Source organism: Molossus molossus, unplaced genomic scaffold, assembly GCF_014108415.1.
Source record: "Molossus molossus isolate mMolMol1 unplaced genomic scaffold, mMolMol1.p scaffold_m16_p_1, whole genome shotgun sequence".
NCBI lineage: Eukaryota > Metazoa > Chordata > Mammalia > Chiroptera > Molossidae > Molossus > Molossus molossus.
Window position 1 is genome coordinate 242,585,956 of NW_023425344.1, and position 24,806 is coordinate 242,610,761.

General features: G+C 53.1%; 1 protein-coding gene across 2 annotated transcripts in view; it reads right to left on the bottom strand.

Moving 5' to 3' along the window:
- The window catches only part of SLC24A4 (solute carrier family 24 member 4), a 135,537-nt gene extending 110,951 nt beyond the window's left edge, over nucleotides 1-24,586 (bottom strand). For both annotated transcript variants that reach the window (XM_036242255.1, XM_036242246.1), the window contains exons 1-2: nucleotides 23,845-24,586; nucleotides 21,843-21,953 (exon numbers count right to left, since the gene is read on the bottom strand). In XM_036242255.1, the coding sequence (XP_036098148.1) occupies nucleotides 21,843-21,953; nucleotides 23,845-23,974 (241 nt within the window). In that variant the 5' untranslated portion in view covers nucleotides 23,975-24,586. The remainder of the gene's footprint in view (nucleotides 1-21,842; nucleotides 21,954-23,844) is intronic.
- Between the last annotated feature and the right edge of the window lie 220 nt (nucleotides 24,587-24,806).

A 24,806-nucleotide genomic window follows, 5' to 3' on the forward strand; every position in this document is an offset into this window, starting at 1 on the left:
CTCCTTTCTGTTAATCCCAACACTCTCCATTCTCACCCTCATCACTCCATCTAAAACCAAGTGGTAACCTCCCAGCAAGAGAAGCAGCACTTAAGAATGATTCTGATGGGCACATGTCTGGCTCATACCAGAAGCAGAAGAAAGCTGAGAAGCATTTTTTTTTTTTTTTCCAGATAACAATAGCAGCAAACATTTATTGACCTCTCATGGCTACCCTCCAGGTAGATCTTATTATCCCAATTTCATGAATGGGGAAACAGAGCAGTTAAAAAAAATAAAAATCCACCCCGGCCAGCATGGTTCAACGGTTACAGTGTCAGCACACACAGTGGAGGGTCTCAGGTCAAGGGCACGTGCCTGGGTTGCAGAGTTCAGTCGCTGGCCCCAGTCAGGGTTGTGTGGGAGGCAGCCAGTCAATGTGTCTCTTACATGGATGCTTCTCTCCTGCTCGCCCAGTCCTCTCCACTCTCTCTCAAAATTAACAAAAAAATATCCTTGGGTGAGGATTAACAACAACAAAAATCCCAGTGTGTGTTAGAGATGGCACTATGAAGCCCAGCCTGCCCCAACCACTTTTAGGATGACTATAATTTACTCTGAGCTCAGCTCAGACAGTGTGGGTGGGGGTGTGGGTGTGGGTGTATGTGTTTAGCTAAACTCTGGGGCGGGGCGGGGGTAGGGGGCAGTTGCTTTAATCAGGAATTCCCACTTCAGGGGTGATAAATAAGCACCATGATTGGCCAAACTCCAACGTTTTCGGTTGCCTCCATGTCCCATCAACATCTGGGACTCTGCTATCTGCGTGCTGAGTTGAGTTTATTGGTAACCTAGTGACTTGGTAATTAGCATACTGGGTGTTAGACATGGACTCTCATTGATGCAAACAATGACATTGAGATGTGTGGATAGGCTGAGACATCATAGGGGCCCTCCCACCTGGGGGTACTAGGGACAGAAGCCTGTATCCTGCATCCTTAGGCATGGGGCCAAGACCCATTTCCAAAAGGTCCCGAGTCTGGCCAGTGGCTCAGGTGGGTTCTGGTGCCTGGTCCTGACTCCACGGTTAGCCGAATCCTGACACTTGAGTATTATCGATTCTACCTTGAGTCCGTCTTTCCTGCAAGTTGTGCTCAGAATACCCAAAAGGATCGCGTTTGGGGACTCCATTTATCTTACTTAAGGCTGCTTCTCTGGTGTGACAGAATTTGATTGGCAGCTTGCTTTTTTCAGAACCTGGTAGCAAGGGTGCTGAGAAGCAGCTGGCTCTCGCCCACCACAGTTAGCAGCTCCCAAAAGCATAACTGCACAGATCAAACAGATGCAGGTCAGTGCAGTTACACTGTATCCAAACGCCCTAGATACAGTCTTTTATAGGGTCCAGGACATTCAGAAGCCTGCAACTGTTGTTTCCAAATGCGTTATTCTGGGCTTGGGCACACTTCCCCTCCATGATCAGCCCTAAATGATTCCTTTCGGCCAGATGTCTGCCAGGCTGAGCGGTGAATGTCTGCCCTGTGGCATCAGGGCAGTGGCACGTCCTCAAACCCACAAGAACTGCCTCTCAGGAAGACAATCAATTACGGAGCTCCTTTATCCATAATTCAGAGAGGAGACATTCTGCTATGGGAAACGAGACTGGGCCACAGAGAGTATTTGGAAAAACGATCATTAAAACGACAGAACCACCGTGCTGGCGTGCCACCCCGTTTGAAGGCCCCGCGATGCAATAACAGTTTGCATTTGAAGACGCCCTTGATGGAAACATTCTGCGTCTTGACTCTATCAATATCAATATCCTAGTCCTGATATTGCACTCCAGTTTTCCCAAATATCTCCACTGGGGGAGAAACAAGATAAAGGGTCCCTGGACTCTCCCTGCACTGTTTCTCACAACGAGTGAAACTCCACAATTATCTCAAAATAAAAGGTTAAATAAGAAACGAAAACTGAACATGCCTTCTACAGTCCAGAAGCATCTTCCAGTGGCTTTCTTTACTTAGGACATTGAAAATCTGGGAGCTGGGGGCTGGAACTCACAGCAAGCCTCACACCAGCCCTCTCCCCTGGAACTGGGGGTGTCCTGGAACTGGGGGTGTCCCCGTTCTTTCCCATGTGTTTTGCGATGCTTCCTTTTAATGCCTCCGGAGCCACAGCGGGATTCGCTGAGTCCCTGAGTGCTGGGGACTCCAGACCCTCAGCCAGGGCAGCAGCTCCGTCTTCAGCCTGGCCTCCCTCCTGGGACATTCTCAGTAAGGATGCGCCCCACAGTCACAGGAGCCTGGTTCCACCCCTGGACGGCCCTGGGTTCCTTTACCAACGGAAGCCCCGAGAAGCACCCCACCTCAAAAGGATTTTCCCCATGATCTCGAGATGAAACGCTCCTTAGTGTGAACCTTAGGGAAAAAACCCAAACCCGAAACTGAGCTGGCCCACAGGACACGGACGATGAGCAGTCTCCACTGGGGACGGTGTGCAGCAACGGGTCAGAGGAAGGGCCCATGGGCCGGGAGTCAGGGACCTGCCAGCGGGCTTTGCCACCCAGAGCAGGAGTTGGCCAGTGAAAGAGTTAATCAAGTTCCCTGCAACACAGCCACACACGTCCCTTCACAGACGGGGCCTGACAGCAGGAGGTGCAGCGGCCGCCACAGACACCGCCTGGCCCTTTACAGGAGTTTGCTGCCCTCTGACCTAGAGCAATAATCAGGATAAAAATGCTACTGGCCGTGTTTAAGTGCCAGGCATCGTGCCCAGTGCATTTCACACCTTAGCTCACACAGCCCGCACAACACCCCCGAAACGCTAGGATGCCCTCCATCTCATAAATCAGGAAACGGAGGCTCAGGGAGGTTAAAACCTGCCCGAGTTCCCACAGCTAGTGAATGGAGAAGCCAGGCCTCAAACTCGAGTGCGTCTGATCCGAGCGCCCGGCTCCTTCCAACGTGCCGTCTAACCTGAGCAGGCCTTCCTCTCCCCGGGCCTGGGGCCTCATCTGTGAGAGGTCACGGTCGTAAGAGACGCTCTAACGTCCCAACGACTCCTTTGAAAACAGTGAGAACTCTTTCCCAGATATCAAGGCACAGGGTGATACTCAGCACTTAAAATTATTTTCTTTTTTTTTTTTTTTTTTATCCTCACCCGAGGACATTTTTCCATTTATTGTTCAGGTAGAGTGGGAGGGAGAGAGAGGAACAGAGAGAGAGAGAGAGAGAGAGAGAGAGAGAGAGAAAGATTGAAACATGGACATGAAAGGGACACATCGAGTGGCTGCCACCCGCACGACCGACCAGGGCCGGGGACAAACTACAACCGAGGTACGCGCCCTTAGCGGGAACCGAACCCGGGTCTCTCAGAACCGCAGGCCGACGCTCTAACCGCTGAGCCAAACTGGCCAGGGCTAAAATTATTTTCTTTAACAGTAGTTTTATAACCCAAATTCCTTCAAAAAGGTTTGACATCAGAGTGAAAAGCTGAAAGCCAAGTAACCTGTGGAGAAGTACAGTAAAGAGGAAATGGGTAATGACTTTATTTTCAATTAGCATAAATATTTTTGAGCTTCCTGGCAGCCAAAGCAATAGGGGGAAATGTAAACAATGAGAATCTCACCACCTAAGGTGATGCATCATCCCTATTTCACCTTGAAGCTTCGGTGTTCCTGGCTCTGCCTCCTGCCATCAGTGTGGTCCAGAGAGACACACCGGGATCTCGGGGCCTCTGGCTCCTTGAAAAAGCAGATACATCCCGGCACAAACCAGGTAGAATGAGCCCAGTATGGGACACTGAATGGGACAAAGAATGCATCCCAAGGCCCATCACCACGGCCAAGGGTATGCCTAACTCCCAGAAGGAAGAAATGGGAGGTTGATATCAGAACCCACTGAAGAGCCTGTATAATCTAGCCAACTGTAAAACATTCACATTTTTATGACTTTTTAAAAGAAGTTATGCCCAGCTGCGTCGATGAACCACACTGGCAGTGGGAACAGCAAAGGAAGTAGCTTAGTGGGACCCTGACTCTGGAGGTCATTCTTACCCCAGAACCCTCTCCCCACACCCCACCTTTCCCCAGGCCATGCTCCAAAGTCTCCCAACCCAGCTCAGTGGTTTGAACTGCGGCTGCATATTGGAATCATGGGGAGAGCTTGAAACCTCACTGCAGACTGGGCCCACACCCAGAGGTCCTGCTTCATTTGTCTGGGGTACGACCTCAGCACAGGATTGCTTAAATCTCCCCAGGTGACTCGAACGCACGGCCACAGTGGAGAACCACAGCCTTAGTTCGAACGCCAACCCACAGATGGCATGATCACTTCCCCCTTTCACAAGTAAAATCACCACTGCAAGCAGCTATTACTGCAATATAAATAATGCCTTGACTATAAGGCCTATCTAATTTTTGTAAATAGTTGGTTACAACAAGGATTCCTCACTGCCTATGACCTCAGACTGCAGCCCAACACATCATGTTGGAGAGACGCTTCCATCTTGCCCTCTGTCACTCTCCCGCAAGGCTCCTAATAATTAACGTTCACGGAACACCACCTGCGTGCAGAGACAGAGGACACATGACCTCACGAATTCCCCACAACCATCCTGAGAGGTAGGAAAGACCATTCCCATTTTACAGATGGGGAAATGGAGGCTCCAAGAACCCTGTAAAGTTTGAGAACATCAGACCTTCAGATTCCAGCACGATCTTCTATCCCATTTGCTCTAAAACCGAACTTGTAATAGAAGCAGAAAGCTTCAATTTCCTTGAAAAGAAATGGAACTATTTCAATGAGCTCCCTCTGTTCCAACCACACCAGTCCCCTTGCTGGTCCAGAAACAGCCTCCTTGGGGCCCTTCCTTCCCGTTTCCTCGGCCAGAAACACAGCTCCCTGCACACCCCTGTCCTCTGGCAGATGGTTGTGCAGCCTCCTCACCGGGGCAGGTCCCGGCCACAAAGAGGCCTTCCCAAACATCCTATTTAAGTCCCCAAACCCATCCTGGTCACTATCCAATTAACTTTCCTTCATGATATTTATCACCTGACATTGAGCATCTACTTATTTGGACATATATTTTTTGCCTCCTCCACTAAAGCACCCGGGCAGGGACACCCTGCTCCCTGCTGCACCCCAGAGCCTGGCACCCAGCAGGTGTTCAGTACGTACCCCCACAGCAGCCCTGATTATGTAGCAAATCCTGTTCTAAGTGCCGGATTTATGTTAACGCACTGAATGCTCATTAGGACAAATGGCCTCGGGGTTGTCATCGCCATTCTGAGGCATGGGAGGGGTAAGAAGTAAAAACTCCCCGCTGGTGAGTGGCAGAGCCAGGACTCAAACCCAAGCAGACCAGCCCCGGAGTCTGCACGCTCAACCACTTGGCTGAATGAGTAATGCTATGACACTGGTCAACGAATGGGGTTGCCCTGAATTTTGCTCTGGAGCACAGTGTACCCCGACGGGACCCCATCCCAGGCATGCCGTCTGTCTCTGTCACACCTTCAATTCACCCTGTCTGTGCCGCAGCAGAATTCTAGGAAGCGTCAAAGCCGGGAAGGAACTTGAAGTGCACCCAATGCCTGGCACGTCTCCCCAGACACCTTGTCTTCACACAGCAACACGCAGCACTTTGGAAACAGGACGCGCTCGGACACTTGGCGAGCTGGCCAGACGGCGCCCACGAGGTCAGCCTGGTTCTCCCAGGGTCCGGCGAGACAAAGGTTCCTCCCTGGCAGAAACCTGGCCCTTGTGCCTCTTTCCCTCACTCACCTTCAGGCAGCTGCCACGTCCTGTGATATGAACACAACCCAGTCTCTGAGGTCAGACCCTCTCTCCACCCCACTGCTGCCCCGTCCCTGGGCGTGGTCCCCTCCACAGCTCAGAACCAGTTCCATCCTCTGCCCTGAGGTCGGAGTCACCTTCCCAAAGCACAGCCCTCTTCACACCAATCCTGGTCTCAAAAGCCTTCCCCAGCTCCCAGTGACAGATGTGCACCCTAGCTGGCCAACAGAGGCCTGCTGGCGCCGGGGTGACCTGTCTTCCTCAAGCCACCCCCCCCACACACACACACACTACACATGAGCAAACCACACTGTTCCGCTACTGAGACAGTACCCGTCAGCTCCCACCAGCTAACCTTTGTCAAGGTGCAGTATACACAACCCCACAACATCAGTGGCGTACATCACATTCATTTCTTATTCTCATCACATACTGGCAGTCACGGTTGCTTCTCCTGTCTTCATTCTGGAAGCCAGGCAGGAAGATAAGCCATCCTCGTGGGAAAGGGCATGAACACGTTAGCTTTTAATGCTTCTGCCCACAGTCGAAGTCCTGTCTGTTTGCATGCCATTGGCCAAAGCGAGTCACAAGTCCATGTCCAAGGTCAATGGATAGAATACTCTGAAATGCAAGTCACCTCCCACCTCGACAGGAAGTCTGGAGGTAGGTGAATGCAAGCATTAACACAAGCCCTCACAGGAAGTCCTGCCTCGGGGCCCAGGTCCATATGGTTCCCTCCATCTATAGGGTCAAAGCTATCCATACCCTCACCAGTTCCTCCACGAAGACCCTCTTGCTTCCCTGAGCCCTTGGCCTCATCTGCTTTGAAGGTATGTGGCTCTAAATGGCCCTTTATCCCCACAGAGTATTTTCATTATTGGTTCACTTTTCTGTCAGATTATAAATTAGGATCTTTAAAAGCGGAGTCAGTCCTCCTGCCTGGGGAATTCTGCACACTGTGGGCGATGATTATGGAGTGGATGAGTTAATGGAGTGGGGGAGTTTACGGAGCGGGGAGCTAGATCTGCATTTGGTTTTCGAGATTTTTGAGGTGAAGAAGGGCAGAAACAGCCTACTCCTCATGCCCTGCTAACATCTGAATTCATATCCCCCACCCTGCACTGTGTGTGCGGGGGACCCACGGTTCCATTCGTCTGCACTTGGCAAAGAGGCTCTTGAATTGCTTGGATAGATGAACAAATGAGTAAACAAATAAGAGAGCAGAGAGGCTGAGCAGACTTTGCCCCGAGGCAGAGGAGGGATGCGTGGAGAACCCAATCAGTCTACGAGGCCCTGAGAAGCTGGCTGGAAAAATCTGGCCTCAAGGATGAGCTCAACGCGAAGTAATGATTATTCAATCAAAGGGAGAGTGACGGTGAATTTGAAGAGCCTGCAGACTGCTTCTCACTTTGCCTGCCAACTACTCCTGGAAAGAGACGACGGTACCATGATTTAAGACACGGATTGTGTCCAAAAGACAACTCCTAAGATTACAGAGGAGAGAAAAGGTGAATGAACAGACCCTACCAAGCACACCAGGCCCAGGATCAGATGCTCCTGCAAACTCAGAAGACTTACCTTGGAGGAAAAACAGACTCTGGGCTTGTTTTTTTTGGGCCCACGATATGATTTACAAAATAATCACTTAAATAAATGCCTTTAAGTTTTTCCTCCACACAATGACACATCAAACCGCAGTGAGACTGGGCGGTCAGGATTGCCAGGTCGTGGAAATTAAACAGGACAGCAGACCACTCACCAGTGGCCCCCGCAGTCCCGGCCTGCCCAGGCAACTCCCCGGTTCAGGGAGGGGCAGCGGTTCCCAGCGCAGCCCCCTGGCTGACAGCATGAAGGCCAGAAAGTCCGCCTCTCAACCAAGGGACAAGGAGGATCGACGCTGTTCATCCTGCATGAGAAGTAGTTGAACCGGTGCTCTACTGCTCTCTGCACACAGAAGCTGTCCTTACAATCAGGATGCTGCATCTCATCTGCATTTAGCCCTGCACACGTGGTAAGGCAGGTCTGCATGTGGGCACCGAGCGGCCTCCTTGGTGACTTCGTGCAGGTGTGGCCTGCCTCCTGGCCAGGTTCTGCCTTGAGGACAGGATCGTCGCCGGCCTCCAGAGCAGAGGTGGAAATAGCCACACCTGCCAACATGGGCTGGATTTATGGAAACTCAAGGCCAAGGGGCTGCCACCCACAAGTTCGCCCGCTTGCTTTTGGGTACACCATTCTGCCCTGCGGGCCGCGGCAGGAACTCCAGGGTAGGAGCCTGATGGGGTGAGGGAGGCTCAGAGAGGGGCCATAGCCCGTGACTGCCTCAGTTTCTGTCCTGGCTCTGCACGGAGGCTGAGTGAACGTCTGCAAGTCTCCCGACCCTGGCTCACTAACATCACCTGGGAGCTTTCTGAACACCTGCGTCCAGGTCCTGACCTTGGAGATTCTGATTTCATCAGTCCAGGGGGGGAGCTCCCTGGGCATGTCTAAACTCTAGCCAGGGTTGAAGCCTCACCTCAGACCCGAGTTCTCATCTGCACTGTACCATACAGTGTTGTGGACAGTACACTGGCCTGTTGAGCATCTCTCCATCCACACATCCACCCCAAATATTTGGGAAATACGTACTAGGTTGAAAAATGCTTCAAGCTCAGATACTTGCACACACATGTTCATAGCAACATCACCACCATAGTTAAAAGGTGGAAACAAGTCCCTCGATGGATGAACAAAGAATACGTGGTCTAACAAAGAATGTGGAATATTACTCAGCCTTAAAAAGGAATGAAATTCTGGCACAGGCTACACCATGGATGGACCTGGAGGACATCATGCTAAGTGAAATAAGCCAGTCACGAAAGGACAACTATCGTATGATTCCACTAATATGAGGGACCCAGAGCAGTCAGTCATAAAGACAGAAAGTAGATGGTGGCTGCTAGGGGCTGGGGGAGCAGGGGATGGGGCATTATTGTTGAATGGGGTTGGAGTTTCACTTTAACAACTTTCATCTGCAGATGGATGGTGGCGGCGGTTACACAACAATGTGAATATACTTAATGCCACCGAACTGCAGTAGCATTTAACTTTTAAATGGTTAAAATGGGACATTTTAATTTGTGAATTTTACAATAAAATGGGTTTTAAGTGTAAATGACCTCACAACCTAGACCATGCTACTGCAGCCCAACCTGTGTCCACTAGAGGCAGACTTCAGTGTTTCCCAAACTCGTTTGCCCAAGGAGGCTTTCTTTTTTTTCATCCTCACCTGAGGACATTTTTCGATATTTTGTTCAGATAGAGTGGGAGGAAGAGAGAGAGAGAGAGAGAGAAACATCAATGTGAAGGGACACATCGAGTGGTTGCCACCCACATGACCCAACCAGGGCCGGGGACAAACTGCAACCGAGGTACATGCCCTTAGCGGGAACCGAACCCGGGTTTCTCAGGACCGCAGGCCGACGCTCTAACCGCTGAGCCAAACCGGCCAGGGCTGCCCATGGAGGCTTTCTGAGCAGATGAGGGACGGGCCACCTGCGGACCAGCACCCTCGAAGCAGCTGCCAGGGATGCTGGCTCTGGCCGTGAGCACCCACGCTCCGGTTTCGTCGCGGTCACAGCACTAAGCCAAAGCTGACAGGCATGCTCTCATTTCATTCTGCTGAGGCACCTGCCAGGTTAAGTACTATGACCCCCCCCCCCCCTCCGCTTCACTGATGGGGAAAACTGAGACTCAACGAGGCCGAGTAATCTGCCCAAGGCCACACAGCTCGCTGACGGCTGGACCCAAACCCAGGTCAGGCAGACTCTATACTCTCACTTCCCAACGTGTGGTCTCCAGAGAGGCAGCACTAGTATCCCCAGGAGCTGGCTAGGAATGCAGAGCCTCAGGCCCCACCCCGGCCTCCTCCTGCAGCCTCTGCCAGTGCGCGTGATCCCGGGCGCACGGAGGACGGAGCCGCACAGCTCGGCGCTGCACCGCGCCCCTTCCCCTGACCCGTCCCTGCTGGCTTCGCTGCGGGAAGCTGAGTACTCCCTGTGAACACCCGCCCTGCCTGCCCCCTCCTCTTCTTCATTCTCCCTCCTAATGCTCCTTGTCACTCACTACACGGGGATTTTCGCCAGCTAAGGAAAAACAAACACGGTTTAAATGCTTAAAGTGACCTGAAAGCAATTTTTTCAAGGGCTTGCCGCCTCCGAGGCCCACAGAAGAATTACCTAGAAATTAGAGAAAAGACGCAACAGCCCAGCCAGTCTGCTCTGCCGCCAGCACAGGGCCTCCCTCTTGTAAACCTTCCAGCGAGGCCCGGGCTCGTGGACTCTCCCAGGTGATGGGAAGTCCCTCCATTTCCCAGGGGAAGGCTGTTGGAGGGGCCAGGTTTCCTCTGAGGCTGTAGAGGAGGGGACCCGCCCCCCCGGCTCTTCCTCTCCCGTCTGAGGGCTCCCCAGGTGAAGCCTCTCGAACCAGGTGCACAGCCGGCTCAGCGCCCCTCCCAGACACAGCCCTTCCACAGAGTCTTCGCTAATAAGCCGGAGAGACTTAGCTTCTCTAATCTGTGCCTAGAAGTCATTCTATCTACTCCATTAATCGCCTTTATCGACACTCCTGCGGGGCTCCTGGGAGTTTCCGCCTCTCTCTGTACTGGGTTTCTCCCGGCTGCAGACGGGCCTGGCCGCACAGGGTCCACTTCTGGCTGCCATCCACCTCTTGTGAATTGTGTCCTGCGTTACTCAAGTGCCCACCGGGCGCTCTGGCCACACCCCGGGGCCAGGCGAGGTCATCAGCTGTCTCAAGGAAGCTCATTCAGCAGAGGGCATTTCACACAGCGTGACAGTGGCCACTTGTCTCAGGTGTTCATCTCCAAATAAGACACAAGGCCACCAGGTCACACAGGGAGGCTGGGCTGCTTGCTGCCACCTTGCCCGGTGCCCATGTGATGACAAAAACCTCTCTCGGGATGAGGACTCAGCTACCCCCTTGCATACTTATCAGCGGGGTGAAGAGACAGAAAGAAAACCAGGATGAGGCTCTGGGGGCCTTCTGTCCCCACAGAAAGGGCCACAGAGTCTTCCTTTTGGATGAGGTACAAGGCTCTACACCTCAAAGCTCTTCCCGATGGCTGTTTAAATGCCTGCGTGTTGCTTACAGCAGAAGCCTCTGCACTGGGGCCTCTGCACAATCCTGCTGGGATGAGGCCCTGCTGCTCTGAAAGTGTAGTAAATGGGGCATCTCCACATGCCAGGCATGTGCAGGAGCAGCCTGAGGAATATCGTGATCCATGCCCCTCCTCTCCTAGGACAAAAACAGCACCTTTGTCATCCCTCCAGCTCCCTGCCCAGCAGGTGCCCACAGGCTTCCTGTGTGGGTGGAAAGGTGAGCAGCTCCTGCAGATGAGAGCAATCTTTCCTCCTCCTGAAACATGAGCCAGATGGAGGCCCAGCCTCTGGCGCCTGGCACGGCGCAGCTGGAGGGCCCACCACGCCTGCCTGAGGACCCCAGCCTCCGGCCAGCTGGAAACACCACCCTCATCCCTGATCCAGCCGGCTGTCTGTCCATCCGGCTTCTGCGATCTGCAGGTCCCCTGCCAGGAACGTCACATGCTTCTCCCCATCTGTCCAGCAAATACCCACTTGAGTCGAAGCCCAGCTCAAAGGCTTCATGCTTTGTGACACCTTCCTGCCACGCTGGGCCACAATGTGTCATCCCGGGTTACACATGGGGATCACGATCTACCTTCTCCTCCCACCAGCCGGCTCCCTGAGGACTCTCCCCAGTCCCAGCGTTCCGCCAGGGTTCCACCACGGATGCCCCTCAGGATCTGCTGGATGTGTCCTTGGGAGCACAAAATATTGGACAGAAACCAACCACTTGCTTGGTGCAGGGCTTTTCTTGGACAAAGGTCCCCAGAGAGGGGCCCAAATCTAACGAATTTGCCCCATCCTGGACCACCGTGGCATCATGAATGATTTACCTGCATCTGTGAGCAGAGCCGGAGTCCCGCCTCTCGGCTCACACATCCGACATCCGCCGAGATCTGCAGGCTGCCTCTCAATCCGTGCCTCGACCCCTCGCACGTGACTATCGCTCTTGCCGAAATCGATAGTTCCCAGTTGCCCTCTGTCATCGCTTTTTTTTGGCCTTATAAAGTTTATATTAAAAATGTGTACATATCTTAACTGAAGGTGCCCCCGCCCCCCGCAGCCAGCAGCCACCGTCCTACAGCAGAGCTGCTCAGGGACCTTCCACGGCCTCCCCCGCCTACAGGCAGAGTCCAACAGCCTCTGGGTGTTCAAGGCTCTTGGACCAACACGTGCTCACTAGCAGGGGTGGGACCTTTTTCCCGCCAAGGGCCATCTGGATATTTGTAACATCATTCGATGGCCATACAAAATTGTCATCTTAAAAATTAGCCTGCTCTCTTCGGTCAGGAGTGTGATGTTAGCTGGGATTGATTTCGTGGGTGTTCCCCACTCCAGGATGACTCGCCTACCACACCCCACACACCTTGTACCCCAAGCTTACCCAGCAGCCGGGGGACCCTTCATCTTCTTTCCCCAAAGAGCACAGGGTCCGGGGCCGGGCGGCCCAAGTTCCAATCCCTATTCTGCCAATTCCCAGCTAGGAGAACTGGGCCGAGTTCTGTGACCTCTGTGTGTCTGACATCCTGTCGATGGACAGAATCACAGTAACAGTTCCCACCACCTGCCCCCACAGGACTGTCACAGGCTCAGCAAGGGATGGAAGTGCTCCTCAGTGTCTCCTCCATCATTACCCTTCAAAGTCGCACATGCCCCCTCAGCGCCCCTCTGATGTGATGCTGACACCGAGGACTTCTCTGTCCCCTTCTGTTCTTACCACCAGGGTGACAGCACATCCCACTCCTGCCTGTATTACAGGCTCGTTCTGGGGATTTGATCCTCTGGGCACAACGGAAGCTCCTTGGAGGCAGGTTCCACATCTAGGTCGGTCTGAACTTCCCCACAGGCCCAGCAGACAGGGCTCCATCCCCCATTCATCCAGAAACCAAAGAGTGAACCCAAGAATGGCTTCCTACCTGTGCTCAGAGAAATGGCTCCCAGGAGGCCTCCAATTAGGGTCATTTGTTCATACATGTGGTTATTTTAATAAACAAAAAACTTAGGTACAGGGCTGAACCAGCTGGTATGGAATCAACCCAGCTAAAAGGTTGGTCTCTGAACCTGGCATGTATAACGGAATCAAAGGCCAGACATTTATAGCGTGAAATGAGATAAACTGACGGTGAGGTCCTAGGAGTTGGTATTTGGAAAGATGGTCTAATAATCTTCATCTTTCTATTCTAACCAGAGACACCATAAACAGGCCCTTTGCTGCACATGAGCCAAACACAATGTATTCACCAAATCATATTTGTGGTTTTATGATCAATTCTGAAAAGCCTCAAATAACTGATTTTCTCCATTTCACAAGGAAGGAGTATTCTTTAAAGGGTTAAGCAGTTACTACAGTTATGCAAATAACAATAATGATTTTTGCACAGCACTTTGTACTTGATCCTTAAAAGCCTATAAGATAAACAGCGTCATTATGCCCATTTCACAGGCAGGAAACTAAGACTCTGACAGCCCAGGTGACATATGCAAAACTGCAGCCTGTCAGGGCCAGAATACAAACTGCAGCTCTCATTCACCAGGTCCCACATCACCAACAGAAACACCAGATTTAGAAAATACAGACACACACACACACACACTCCCCCCCACACACACATCCACACACACACCAACCTGCATGGTCTGGGCAGTCTCAGGTATCAGTCATGCAAAAAGTCAACAGCTTCTTGTCCTCAAAGAGTTGTTAACAAGCAAACGTAAGTCCAGATATTCCTTTTTTTAATTTTTTATCCTCACCCAACATCGACATGAGAGACACATCGACTGGTTGCCTCCTGCACGACCTGACCAGGGCCGGGGATAAACCGCAACCTAGGCACCTGCCCTTAGCTGGAAATGAACCCGGGACTCATTGGTCTGAAGGCTGACGCTCTAACCGCTGAGCCAAACTAGCCAGGTCCAGATATTCCTTTTTAACTTTAACTCAAAATAAAACAAGTATTGCATTTAACAAAATTCACCCTCAATCCTTCATCACAGGCCAGTTCCCAAAATTTATCCTGTAACATCAGTTCAAGTTCTCTGTCGGAGATCATTTCAGCAGCAAAGATTTGTGGCACACTTGCTCCGTGCCAGGACCTCTTGTAGCACTTTACACACGTGAGCTCATTTAGCTCACAACCCCATGAGGAAGGTACTGGATGGGCTCCTGCTGGCGCGCGCGGCGCGTACACACACACACACACACACACACACACGTACACACACACACACACAGACACTGTTCTGGAGCCTGGGATACACCATGAACAAAACAAACCTGGCCCATTCCCTGAGGTTAGAAGGTAGAGTAACTAGTTCAAGGTCAAGTTACTAAGAAGGGCAGAGGCAGGACTGGAACCCAAGCAGTTGGACTCCAGAGTCCGTATTCTTAACTCTTGAAGCTCTTAACCCTTAATTCTTCCTGGTTGGGTGTCCTGATCTGTCCCCAAGGCATCAACAGGCTAGAATGGACTGCCAGGGACACAGTACCTGCTTTTGTGGGGTACAGCTCCCTGATGGGTGGAATGGGAGACCCTGTCCACCCAGTCACCATTTGCTGCAAGCTGAGTATATGCCGGGGACACAGCCCAGCCCTCCAGGAGCTGACAGGCTAGTGGGGAAAGACCGGCAGATACCTCCATCAGAATAGCCACCATCTGCCCTGAGCAATCACTGGGCCCAGCATCACCTGTGAATTGGGGTGATGGCCCTCACTATGGCTTAGTGGGGCCACTGTGAACCAGTTTGCCAACTTCATCCTGGGTCAGCACTGCCCCCCCCATTTCCCAGATTCCTTCCTTCTGCTTTAAAAACAAACAAACTGTGGCTCAGTGGATTGAGCGTCGTCCCATGGACTGAGAGATCCTGGTTCGGTTCCTGGTCAGAGCACATGCCCGGGGTTTGAGGTTCGATCCCCAGTAGGGGGCGTGCAGGAGGCAGCCGATTGATGTTTCTCTCTCTCCCTTCCTCTAGAAAAAAAAAAAAATCAATAAAACCATATTTAAACACACACACAGCACAAACAAACAACAAAGTAATCTGATTCGGCCATACCCCTAGCTCAGCACTAACTCTGCGCTAAATCCCCAAAGCCTAATTACTTACTAGTGTGCCTGGTGATCCTAGGAGGTGTTTGTTTTCTCTCCTCTTGGACAGCCAATGGGCAAGACGCAGCGGTTGCTAGTACAGTAAGCACTGCTCCAGGTAGGGAGGCTGCTAGGACTTATCAGGGAGAACTTTCAACGCACCGTGTGGCTGTTAAAACGGTCCTGCCTCTGCCACCTCCTACCCTCCGAGGCCTGGCTCAGCTCTCATCTCCTCCAGGGAGGGCACCCTTGCCCTGAACCCCAAGCTTTTTCCTCCGGAGCAGCGATTTTCAACCTTTTTCATCTCATGGCACAAAAACTCATTACTAAAATTCTGCAGCACACCAAAAACATGTGTAATTTTGATTCATTCACACCAGACGGCTACTGTTGAGTTGGCCGCTGCCATTTTTTTATTTGACAATCTAAGGAAAAACAGGCCAGTGCCCTGACTAAATAGTCAGGTGTTGTGAGTTTTAAACATCCTCGGGCACCCCGGCTGCAAATCGCCGGCCCGGAGGCACCGACCACAGGCACCGACCACAGGCACCGACCACAGGCACCGACCACAGGCAGCTCTGTCTGCAGCCGACGGCCCGGCCCTCCCTTCTGGGCCACGCACAGGACCTGTTCTTTCCCCAAGGGGGACAGCCACTGCCCTTTCCGGGGAAGCTATAAATTCTTCTGACACTTTTTTTCTTCTTATTTTAGTAAAATGCTATGCTCCCTTGGCCTCTCCAATAATTTTCAATAAAATAAAAACCTTTTCAAGCATCTGACGTTTCTGTTGAGTTGAACGGCTGGATCTCTGCAACCCAAGGCAACACATGGCAATGCTTAATAATTTCCATTTTTAACGCGGGGAGCCGAGTGCAACGCTTTCCGGGTGCGCGAGGCCCGCATCCCGGCAAGAGGGAGAATCTGGAAGTCGGGGCAGCAGATGGTCTGGGAAGGGGGGGGGGGATTGCTGGCAGATGGCCCCGATAGTTTGGATAAGGGGAAAAAATAACTTTGATTGCAAACAAATCAGTATTAGAAACATCCCGAGACGCAGGCCCACACGGAGGTTTGCTGCTGCGATGGACAGACAGTCCCCACTCCTCGGGGGGCGCCCAGACAGCGATGGAGGCTGGAAGATGCAGTGGGGTCATCCCCAATTTGTCTTTTCCACCCCGTTTCTTAATAATTATGGGTAAGGATTTAGGCTCGCTTTCAAATAAAGGCTCCCCAGGGGGTCTTTAGGGCAGTGAAACTATTCTGTATGACACTGTCCTGGCGGATACAGGTCATCAAACATCTATCCAAACTCACAGAATGTTCGACACAAAGAGTGAACCCTGATGCAAACTATGGGCTTTAGTTACTAATAATGTACCGATATTGGGTCATCTGTTGCAACAGTTATACCACACTCACAAGATGTTAATGGTAGAGGGGGATGGGGGACTAATATAGGAACTGAATTTTCTGCTCAATTTTTCTGTAAACCTAACATTGCTCTTAAAAAAATAGTCTATTAATTAAAAAAAAAAAAAAATACACACCCACATCTGGCTCTGCTTCTGGCTGGCTGGGTGACCTTGGACTAGTTACTTAATCTCTTTGGTCTTCTTTTCCTCACCTGCAAAATGAGGACACGGACAGCACCCACCTAAAGGCTTACTAATGAGTAGTGAATTCGTGGAAAGCACTTAGAATAGCCCCCGTACATAGTGCATTGGCATTAGCCCTGGTCACGATGATGGCACCTACCAAGTGCTCAGCACGCCTTAGATACTTCATTGCCCCACTGGGCGGAGTCTCGCAACGGCCCTATGCGCAGGGAGGAACTGCTGTTATGCTCACTTTATAAAAGAGAAAACCGGAAGCTTAGAGGGATCATGAACTTGCTCAAGGTCACACAGCCGCTAGGAAAGGTGAACCAGGACTCAAACCCGTACATCAAGCTGCCACCTCCAAGAAGAGCTGGTACTTGTTGGGACAAGAGATTTTCTGGCTACTGGAAATTCTGTACTTACCCCATGCAATCTTGTTTTGTTGGGAGAAGGAGAGAGGACGAGAGGGAGGGACTCCCCAAATGCCAGGCAGGATCTTGGCATAGCCAGTACTAGAAGCCAGATCTCTGGTCAAGCCACTTGACCCAACGCACAACGTCCCCACTCCCAACCCCCAAAGCAGAGTGGTCACACAGGCTGCTATTCATCTGCCTCCATGTGTGATCAGGTGGGTGGCTTTGCCAGTCTCTCACCATCACAAAGTGGTTGGTGACACTTTCCCCAAGAAGCCACCTGGCTCTCTGGAGGTTGTCCTGCCCCAGATACCCCCTCCCCAGGCTGGCAGTCCTGCCTCTACTGTCTGGATAGTAACTGAACTGTGATCTCCCTGCACCCAGGAAACGGCAATATGTTCAGTTCTTGCTTTTCCAGCCCAGGATTTGCCTTTACATAACTTTGCCACTTGGGCCGCGTGGCGCGTCTCCCAGGCCTGCTGAAGGAGCCTCGCACAGCTTGCTCAGTCTTGCCGCCAGCACTGCCTCACCTCCACACCCACAGGTCCTGATGTACTTTTTGCTGCTCCAGGTCCCCTCCTCCTCCCGCTTTCTGCACCTCTGCTCCCCACACGGGCGCCCACAGAGATCTGCTGCTGCAGCAGGATCCTGCTCAGTGATCTCATCTCCTCCTAACCAGCGTCAACGCCAACTCCTGCACACGGGCCCGCTCCCACGGGACCCCCCACATGGCCTTTCCGTGCGTCCTGCAGAAGTAAGGATGGATCAGCACCAGGCTGACCACAAAAGATCCTCCGTCGAGCGCCTGCCTCCAGCTCCGCTGGCCCCTGAAATTCTCGGAAGTACCCTCATCTCCAGTGCTCTCCCAAGCCCTCCCTCAGCCCTCTTTCCCAGCCTTCTGTCTATGGACACAGTGGTGACCCAAATGGGTATGCCCCCCCCCCCCAATTCTCCTGTCGAAGCCCTAATCCCAGAGCAATGGCATTTGAAGATGGGGCCTGTGGAAGGTAATGCGGGCACGGGTCAGGAGGGTGAGGCTCTGGCTCTGGTCTGATGCGATCAGCAGCCTTATAAAAAGAGACACCGGAAGCCTTGCCCTCGCCCTCCCTCCAAGAGGGCACAGCAGACAGTTCTCACCAGAACCCGAGTGAGCTGGAGCCCTGACCTCGGACCTCCAGCCTCCAGAACTGTGAGAACCACCTTCCCTCTGTTGCTTACAGCCCAGCCACGGTGTTTGCCATGGCAGCCTGGGCCGACAGCAGAGCCCCCAGGCATTCCAAAAGACGCGTTTCCAAAGTGGAAAACCAAACAAGATAACCCCCCCACCCCCAACAAGGACAACAGGGAGGAACCAAGCTACCCTGTCTCCTTGCTTATTCCTTTGAAACACGGGGCAGAGGATGGAAACCCAGATGAACCGAGGGGACGTGGTGGAGGATGGATCACTGATTCGATCTCAGAGGTGGGGGTAAAGGCCGTGTAGGAATGGGGGGGGGCAGGCCCACCCCAGCTAAATGCCAGAATGTAAGTAACACCAGCCAAGGGATAAATTCCTTTTAGAGGCAAGTTCTACATGGTATGCCATCCTCCAGGACCCCAAATCCTCAAAAGATTAAAAAAAAAAAAAAAAATCAAACCAAGACATTTGTTTCCAGAAGAGAGGAAACCATGTTTGGCAAGATGTTTACCTGTTAACTTGTCCTCATGAAATCTGATTGCCAAGTAGTTTTTCCAGTACCTACCATACTCAGGCACTGTATCATCTCTGGGGTAAGAGGGTAAGAAATAACAAAAACGTAAGCTAACGTCTGACCATGGATGTGTGTATTGCCTGGTGGAGATTAACTTATTTAATTCTAACAACCCTAGGAGGTGGATTCAATTATCACTTGCTTTTACAGAAGTAAAAACTGAAGCATATACTGTGGTTTTTATTATTTATTTATATTTGTGGTACGTGCCCCAAACAGGAACCGAACCCGGGACTCTCTGGTCCACAGGCCGACGCTCAACCGCTGAGCCAAACTGGCCAGGGCTACTGAGGTTTTTAAAAGCAAACAAGGCTCTCACCTTTCATACTCTACTTGGGGAGGCAAAGCAACAAAACAATGGACAGAATTCTTGCCTGCGAAGAGCTAAAACTAGAGCCAGTGGCTCAGAGGCTACTGGGGCTGGATGACCAGGAAAGGCCTGGGGACACTGCAATCACAGGGAGACCACCTGGAGGACCGGGGGGGATAAGCACGCTTCCTAGAACCTCTGACAACTCGCCACAAAATGCACCCGTCAGTGGTTCTGATTTCACGAGCTGGGGCCAGGGCCAGGTGCCTGTGTTTCTCACCTGCAGGCCAGGCTTGGGAAGCCCCAGGTTCCACCCTCAGCTGTCTTCAAACCCTCCAGGGGCCACCTCCAGAGCTGTAGGAGAATTCTTTGGTTCCTGATCGGGACTGAAGGTTTGTGCCTCCCCCCAATTCCTGTGTTGAAGCCCTAACCTCCCTAATGTGATGGCAGCTGGAGGTGGGACCTTTGGGAGGTAATTAGGTTTAGATGAGGTCATGAGGGTAGGGGGGGTCCCCATAATGCTATCTGTGCCCTTCTAAGAAGAGGAAGGGACACCAGAGCTCATGGCCTCCCACCACGGTGTGAGCCACTTGATGACAAGGGCTGCCTGTCATCCTCGCTTAGACTCCCCACCAAGTGCCCCACAGGGCTGGACACACAACAGCAGGTGTGTGCTACCTGCTCCTGGAACAGGAAGGAGGCTCGGTCTTCTCCCGGCCCAGAGACCAGGGGGCTGGAAGGGAAGTCGAGCCTTAGCCTCCTGGGCCGGGAGGAGAGCTGGGCAGGTGCGCTGGGGTGGGGTGGGGAGCAGGTGCAGTACAGAGGGGGAGGTGCATGGGAGCTGGACCCAGAACACCAGGGATGCTCCTGCCGGCCAAGAGATCGAGGGAGGTCACTAAACTTCTGAGCCTCGTGTTTCTCATCTTTGCAGAAACACTCTAAGGATTAAAGTGCTTAATATTAAAAATGTACTTTCATTCCATTCTGCCACCAACATTTACTGAGTCCTTTCCATGTGCAGGGCCCAACTCTGGAAACAGTCGACCCAAAGCACAACGCAAATGTCAGTTCATGCTGAAGAGGTTGCGACGTCCCTGAACGTCCCTCTGCGTGAGGGACAAGCCGAGCAGCACAGCCTGCTCCAGTCCGTGGAATCCATTTTGATCAGAGTCCACAGAAGACACAGGCAACAACAGGGCACACGAGACTGAGGCCCTGTCCAAGCCAGCGTGCCCAGACTCCATGTGACAGAAGTCACCAGAGGAGGGCATAGCCAGCCCGAACCAGGGTGCCCCGGAGCTAGAAGCCAGTCACAAACGCACTCACCCCGGTTCTTCACCCAGAGCGCTGTGCTCCCCACGTGGACGGTGCTGATTTAGCATCAGTCCGGCACATGCGTCCCCTACTTGAGGCTGATGAAAGGTGTTCTGGGGAAGGTTAAATGACAGGATGGGGACGCTGCTGCTGCTGCTAAGTCACCAGGATAGGTGAGAGTTCAAAGTGCAAAGGGAATCTGAGTTGCTTCTCTGCAAGCCTGCGCTCATCGACCCTCCGTGCCCAACTGTACTTCTCAGAAAGTCCCGAGAGAAGGGGAGCAGGTGGTGTAGAAACGGGCTAGGAGGGAAGGCCTGGCCTCCCTACGCATGTGGAACCCACCAAACGTGTCATCACACAGGCCTAGGCTCCGGTGCCGCGTCACCATTTACACGTCCTGTGACTCTGAGCAACTCTGTGTTCTCCCTCAGTGCTCCCTGACCTGGAGAATGCAGTAAGACCTACGGAAATAAGCCACATGGTGATGCCATTCGAACCTGCCCCTTTGCCGTGGGGACCCGTTTCCTCTCACACACAGCCCCACACGGAGCCTTCCCAGATATCCCCAACGACCCCAGAGTGAGCGAGCACTCTTCTGCCCATTTCACAGGCGAGGAAGCAGAGACCTAGAAGATCAGTGGAAAAGCCAAGTGGTATCCACCTATATAATTCTCAAAGGGCTTCCGAATACATCACCCCACTGGTCCTTCTATCGAAGACCACCACGTGTTGGCGCCAGAGAGAAGGCACAGGACTGCCCCGTCCAGGCCGGGGAGGTCCCACCCGCCTGGCTGCCTGCCAGTAGCCCTCTCGTCTCCGGAGAATCTTTACTCTTCCCAGCGAAGACTGCCTGTGGCAGGACGACAGACAAGTTGTCATCTCTGGGTCCCTACTTCCTCTAAGCCCCTAGAGAAGTCTTAGAAGGAAAACCAAAACTGCCTCCCAGGGTAAGCAGCATCCTTCTCCCGGGCTGGAAGGACACCCCAGGAACTCCCGTCCCAGAGAAGGGGCCCCAGCACCGCAGAGTCCTGGCCCTGCCGCTGCCCTGGCATCTGACCTGCCAACAGGGCATCCCCAAGTGCCATCTGCCAGAGCAGCTGGGTCTGCTGCCCCCAGAGCTCCAGCAAAGGGGCACAATGAGCCAAAGGGAAAGAAAAAGACACCCAGGCCAACAAAATCAAGAAAGCGGGAAACACTGAGCCTTAGGAGCGTTGTGAGAAAAATGAAATTTTGAAACTCTTGAATGTGACCTTTTCAGTTGTTGGATAAAGAAAGTATTTGAGTTGCTTAGCAGCACTTTTGATTACCATGTGTACATTACTTTTAAATGTCTTACGGCTACCCTCCCACCCAGGTTCATAAAACCACTCAGCCCCGGCTATAACTGTCCCCATAAGCCCCATCTCCAGGCCCAGCCAAATGCTGGGGGGAAAGGGGGAGGGGAGCAGAGGAGGGTGAAGAATCTATTTCTTACCAGGATCTGTGCAATTCTTAGCTGTCTGAGACCCATTCAGTGATGCCATCAGCTTTCTGTTTCTCCATGTGTCTGGTAGGACATACTTGCTTGCAGACGCTGTTGTGTGCCCTGGGTTGGAAATTCAGTCACAGACATCATTAGGTCAAGGTGGCGCCTGCATTCTCACAATGACCTTACATATCTGTATCTAGCTATGTCAGCAGCAGCCGTTTGACTACTTACAGCTACCCGTGGGAAGTGGTACAATGATTGGAAGCACAATAAATATCCCTTAGAGTAATCTGCTTCCTAGATGTAGTTCATTGTTTCTAGTCTCAGGTGGGTCAGCATGCAATCTGACCTTGACCAAGATCCCTCAGTTCCCGGTCCCTCACAGATACAACAAAGGGTTTAAGTAAGTGACCATTAAGTTCTCTGCCAGTAAAGATGCTCAGGTGTCCCAGCTCTGGAGGACCTGCAATCAGATCGTAAGCCAGCAAGCAGGTGGGAAAGATTGATGGGGTCTGGGCCAGGGCTTCTCGCCCTTGAATGTGCACACAAGTGACCTGAGGACCATGTTAAAATGCAGATTCTGATTCAGTGGGTCTGGGCACTAACAAGCTCCTAGGCGATGCTGATTCTGCCAGACCAAAGGCCAAACTGTGGAACAGGTGAGATCACAGGCGTGGATGGCAGGAACCAAACGCAGTTAAACTCCTAGAGGCAATTCCTGATCCAGCAAAAAGAGGCGATTCTCACTCTGAGACCTTTAAAGCATCCATTTACCTCTCCTAATGTGTACGCTGCTTCAGCGAGGTAATAACACTTCTACATTGCCGACATCTAAAAGCCTCTAGGTGTTTGTTATCTCTGGTGTGTGACTGAGGGGGAAAAGCATACATCGACTTGCGCAATTGCAAGGCACCAGGTATTAAGATGTTCAAATAACCATTTTGGTTTTCTGTTGGAAACAGCCACTGCTTAACCTCATATCCACAATCACAAAGTATGGGTTTTGAAAGGCAGTTTTTTTGGTTTTGTTTTTAAGTTTAATCAAGTTCCATCTAAATTTTACCTATCACTCACTCTACACCTCCCTACATGGTCCCTTTCTAACTGCTGGAGAAGGCACCGCTGCTTTATTTCACGTCTACATCGCTAAATCATTTGCATTTCTTTCATTTTTTAAAAATGTGATTTAAAAAAACCAAAGGTCCACAGCATCCAACTAAAACTGGCAATGTTAGCCAAGTGAGCGTCTTCTGAAGATTCCACATGGCTCCCATGCCCTCACCACCACTCCAATCAGATATTTTTTGTGAGTTTCGCCTTCTCTCCACCTCAGATTTGCATATCCTAAGCGACTCCCAAATCCCTGGGTCTCTACTTGGGTGAAGGAGTGTGGATCGCAACCCCAGACACCAGGAGTTGAGAGAACGCTGCTGAAACGAGGCAGCAACCTCCCGGAGGGGACAGACTGCCCCAGTGTTTTTAGGGTTTGAAGAGGAGGCGTCAGGACACCCAGGGCGCCCCTGTAGGCATGGGCAGGGATGAGGGGAAGGCTGAGACAAAGTTCACAGCCTCTGAATATGAGTCTTTCAGGGACGCGGAGCACAACACTCTGCGCTCCGCAGCCCAGGAAAGCGGACCACTCAGGTCAAGAGAATCCACATCTGGACCCCCTGCTGCGCTGCCCATCCCCCGCACACTCCAGAGACAGAACTCTGGCATCCAGGGGCCAGCGGTTCTGGCTTTCGTCTTAGTAACACGGCCCCGCAGCCCCGTCCTGAGCCCCCAGGGGCCGCACGCAGCTCTGGGGAACCGGCGCCACAGCTCAGAGCGTCGACATCAGCCCTCCCGGGTGTGCTCTACCTGCCCCGCGGGAAGGGGACTGAATGAACCCGTGGGACCAACCTGACGGGGAAGGAAGAGGAGACATCTCCTAGCAGCCCCGCGGCTTCCCAGCCCAAGCCCCTCAACCCCTGGGTCGGCCCGCACCCGCACCCGCACCCGCACCTACCCGAGCTGCCGAAGAGGCCGGACGCACAGCACACCAAAGCCAGCACCGCGCACACGAAGCCAATTTGCTGCAGCAGCATCTCTCGCCTCCTGCGAACTTTGCGCGGCCGGAGGGGACCTGGGAGCGCCATCCCGGAGCGCCTGGGTGCCGTCCCTGGGAGAGGATGGGGAGCTTCAGCGGCCGGATTACTATCTGTGGTCCAGCGGCGCTGGGGCTGGGGCGGGCGACGCGCCGCTCAGAGGCTAGAATCTCCGGAGCAAAGCTTCATGGCCCGCGGGGAAGGTCGGCGGGGAAGCGCAGGGAGCGAAGGCGGGGGCGCGCGGCGTGGCCGGAGCTCAGGGTCCCGCTCGCAGCGTGTGCGCACCGTGCACCATGGCTCCGTGGCGAGGAGGCAACGCCGGCACGGTGGCGCTGGCGGCCCTGGCTTGCAGGGCTGGCGCAGTCCGGGTGCTGGAGCCGCTACCTGGCCGCAGCCCTGGCTATCTTGCCCCGGGCCGCCCGCGGGGAGCACTCAGTGCGCCCCCGCGCCCCGCGCCGCCGCTCCCACTCGCAGCATCCTCCTCCAAGTTTGGCGGCCGCGGCAGCCAGCGACGTTCCCTTGCTTCCAGATGAGCCAAGCCCGGGTGGCCCAACGCGTGCGGCAGGAAGGCAGGCCGGACCCGCGGGACCGGCGACCCTCGCCGCGAGCCGTCTCCACGTCGGCCCTCCCGGGGGCGAGCTCTCCACGGGAACTTTCTCTCCGGCTGCCGGCGCCTGCGTCTCGAGGCCGTGGCGCCTCCCGCCTGCAGCTCACGCCTCTCTTCTCCTCCCCTCCCGCCCGCCTCTCACCCCCCGGCAGCACGTGTACTCCGCCTCTAAGGCGCACTCGCCCGTGCGCTCCTCCCTTCCCCGGTGAGGCTCAACTACTGACCAACATAATCGTCGTCCTCCTCCCCTTTCCTCGCCCTTCCCTGTGGTGCTGA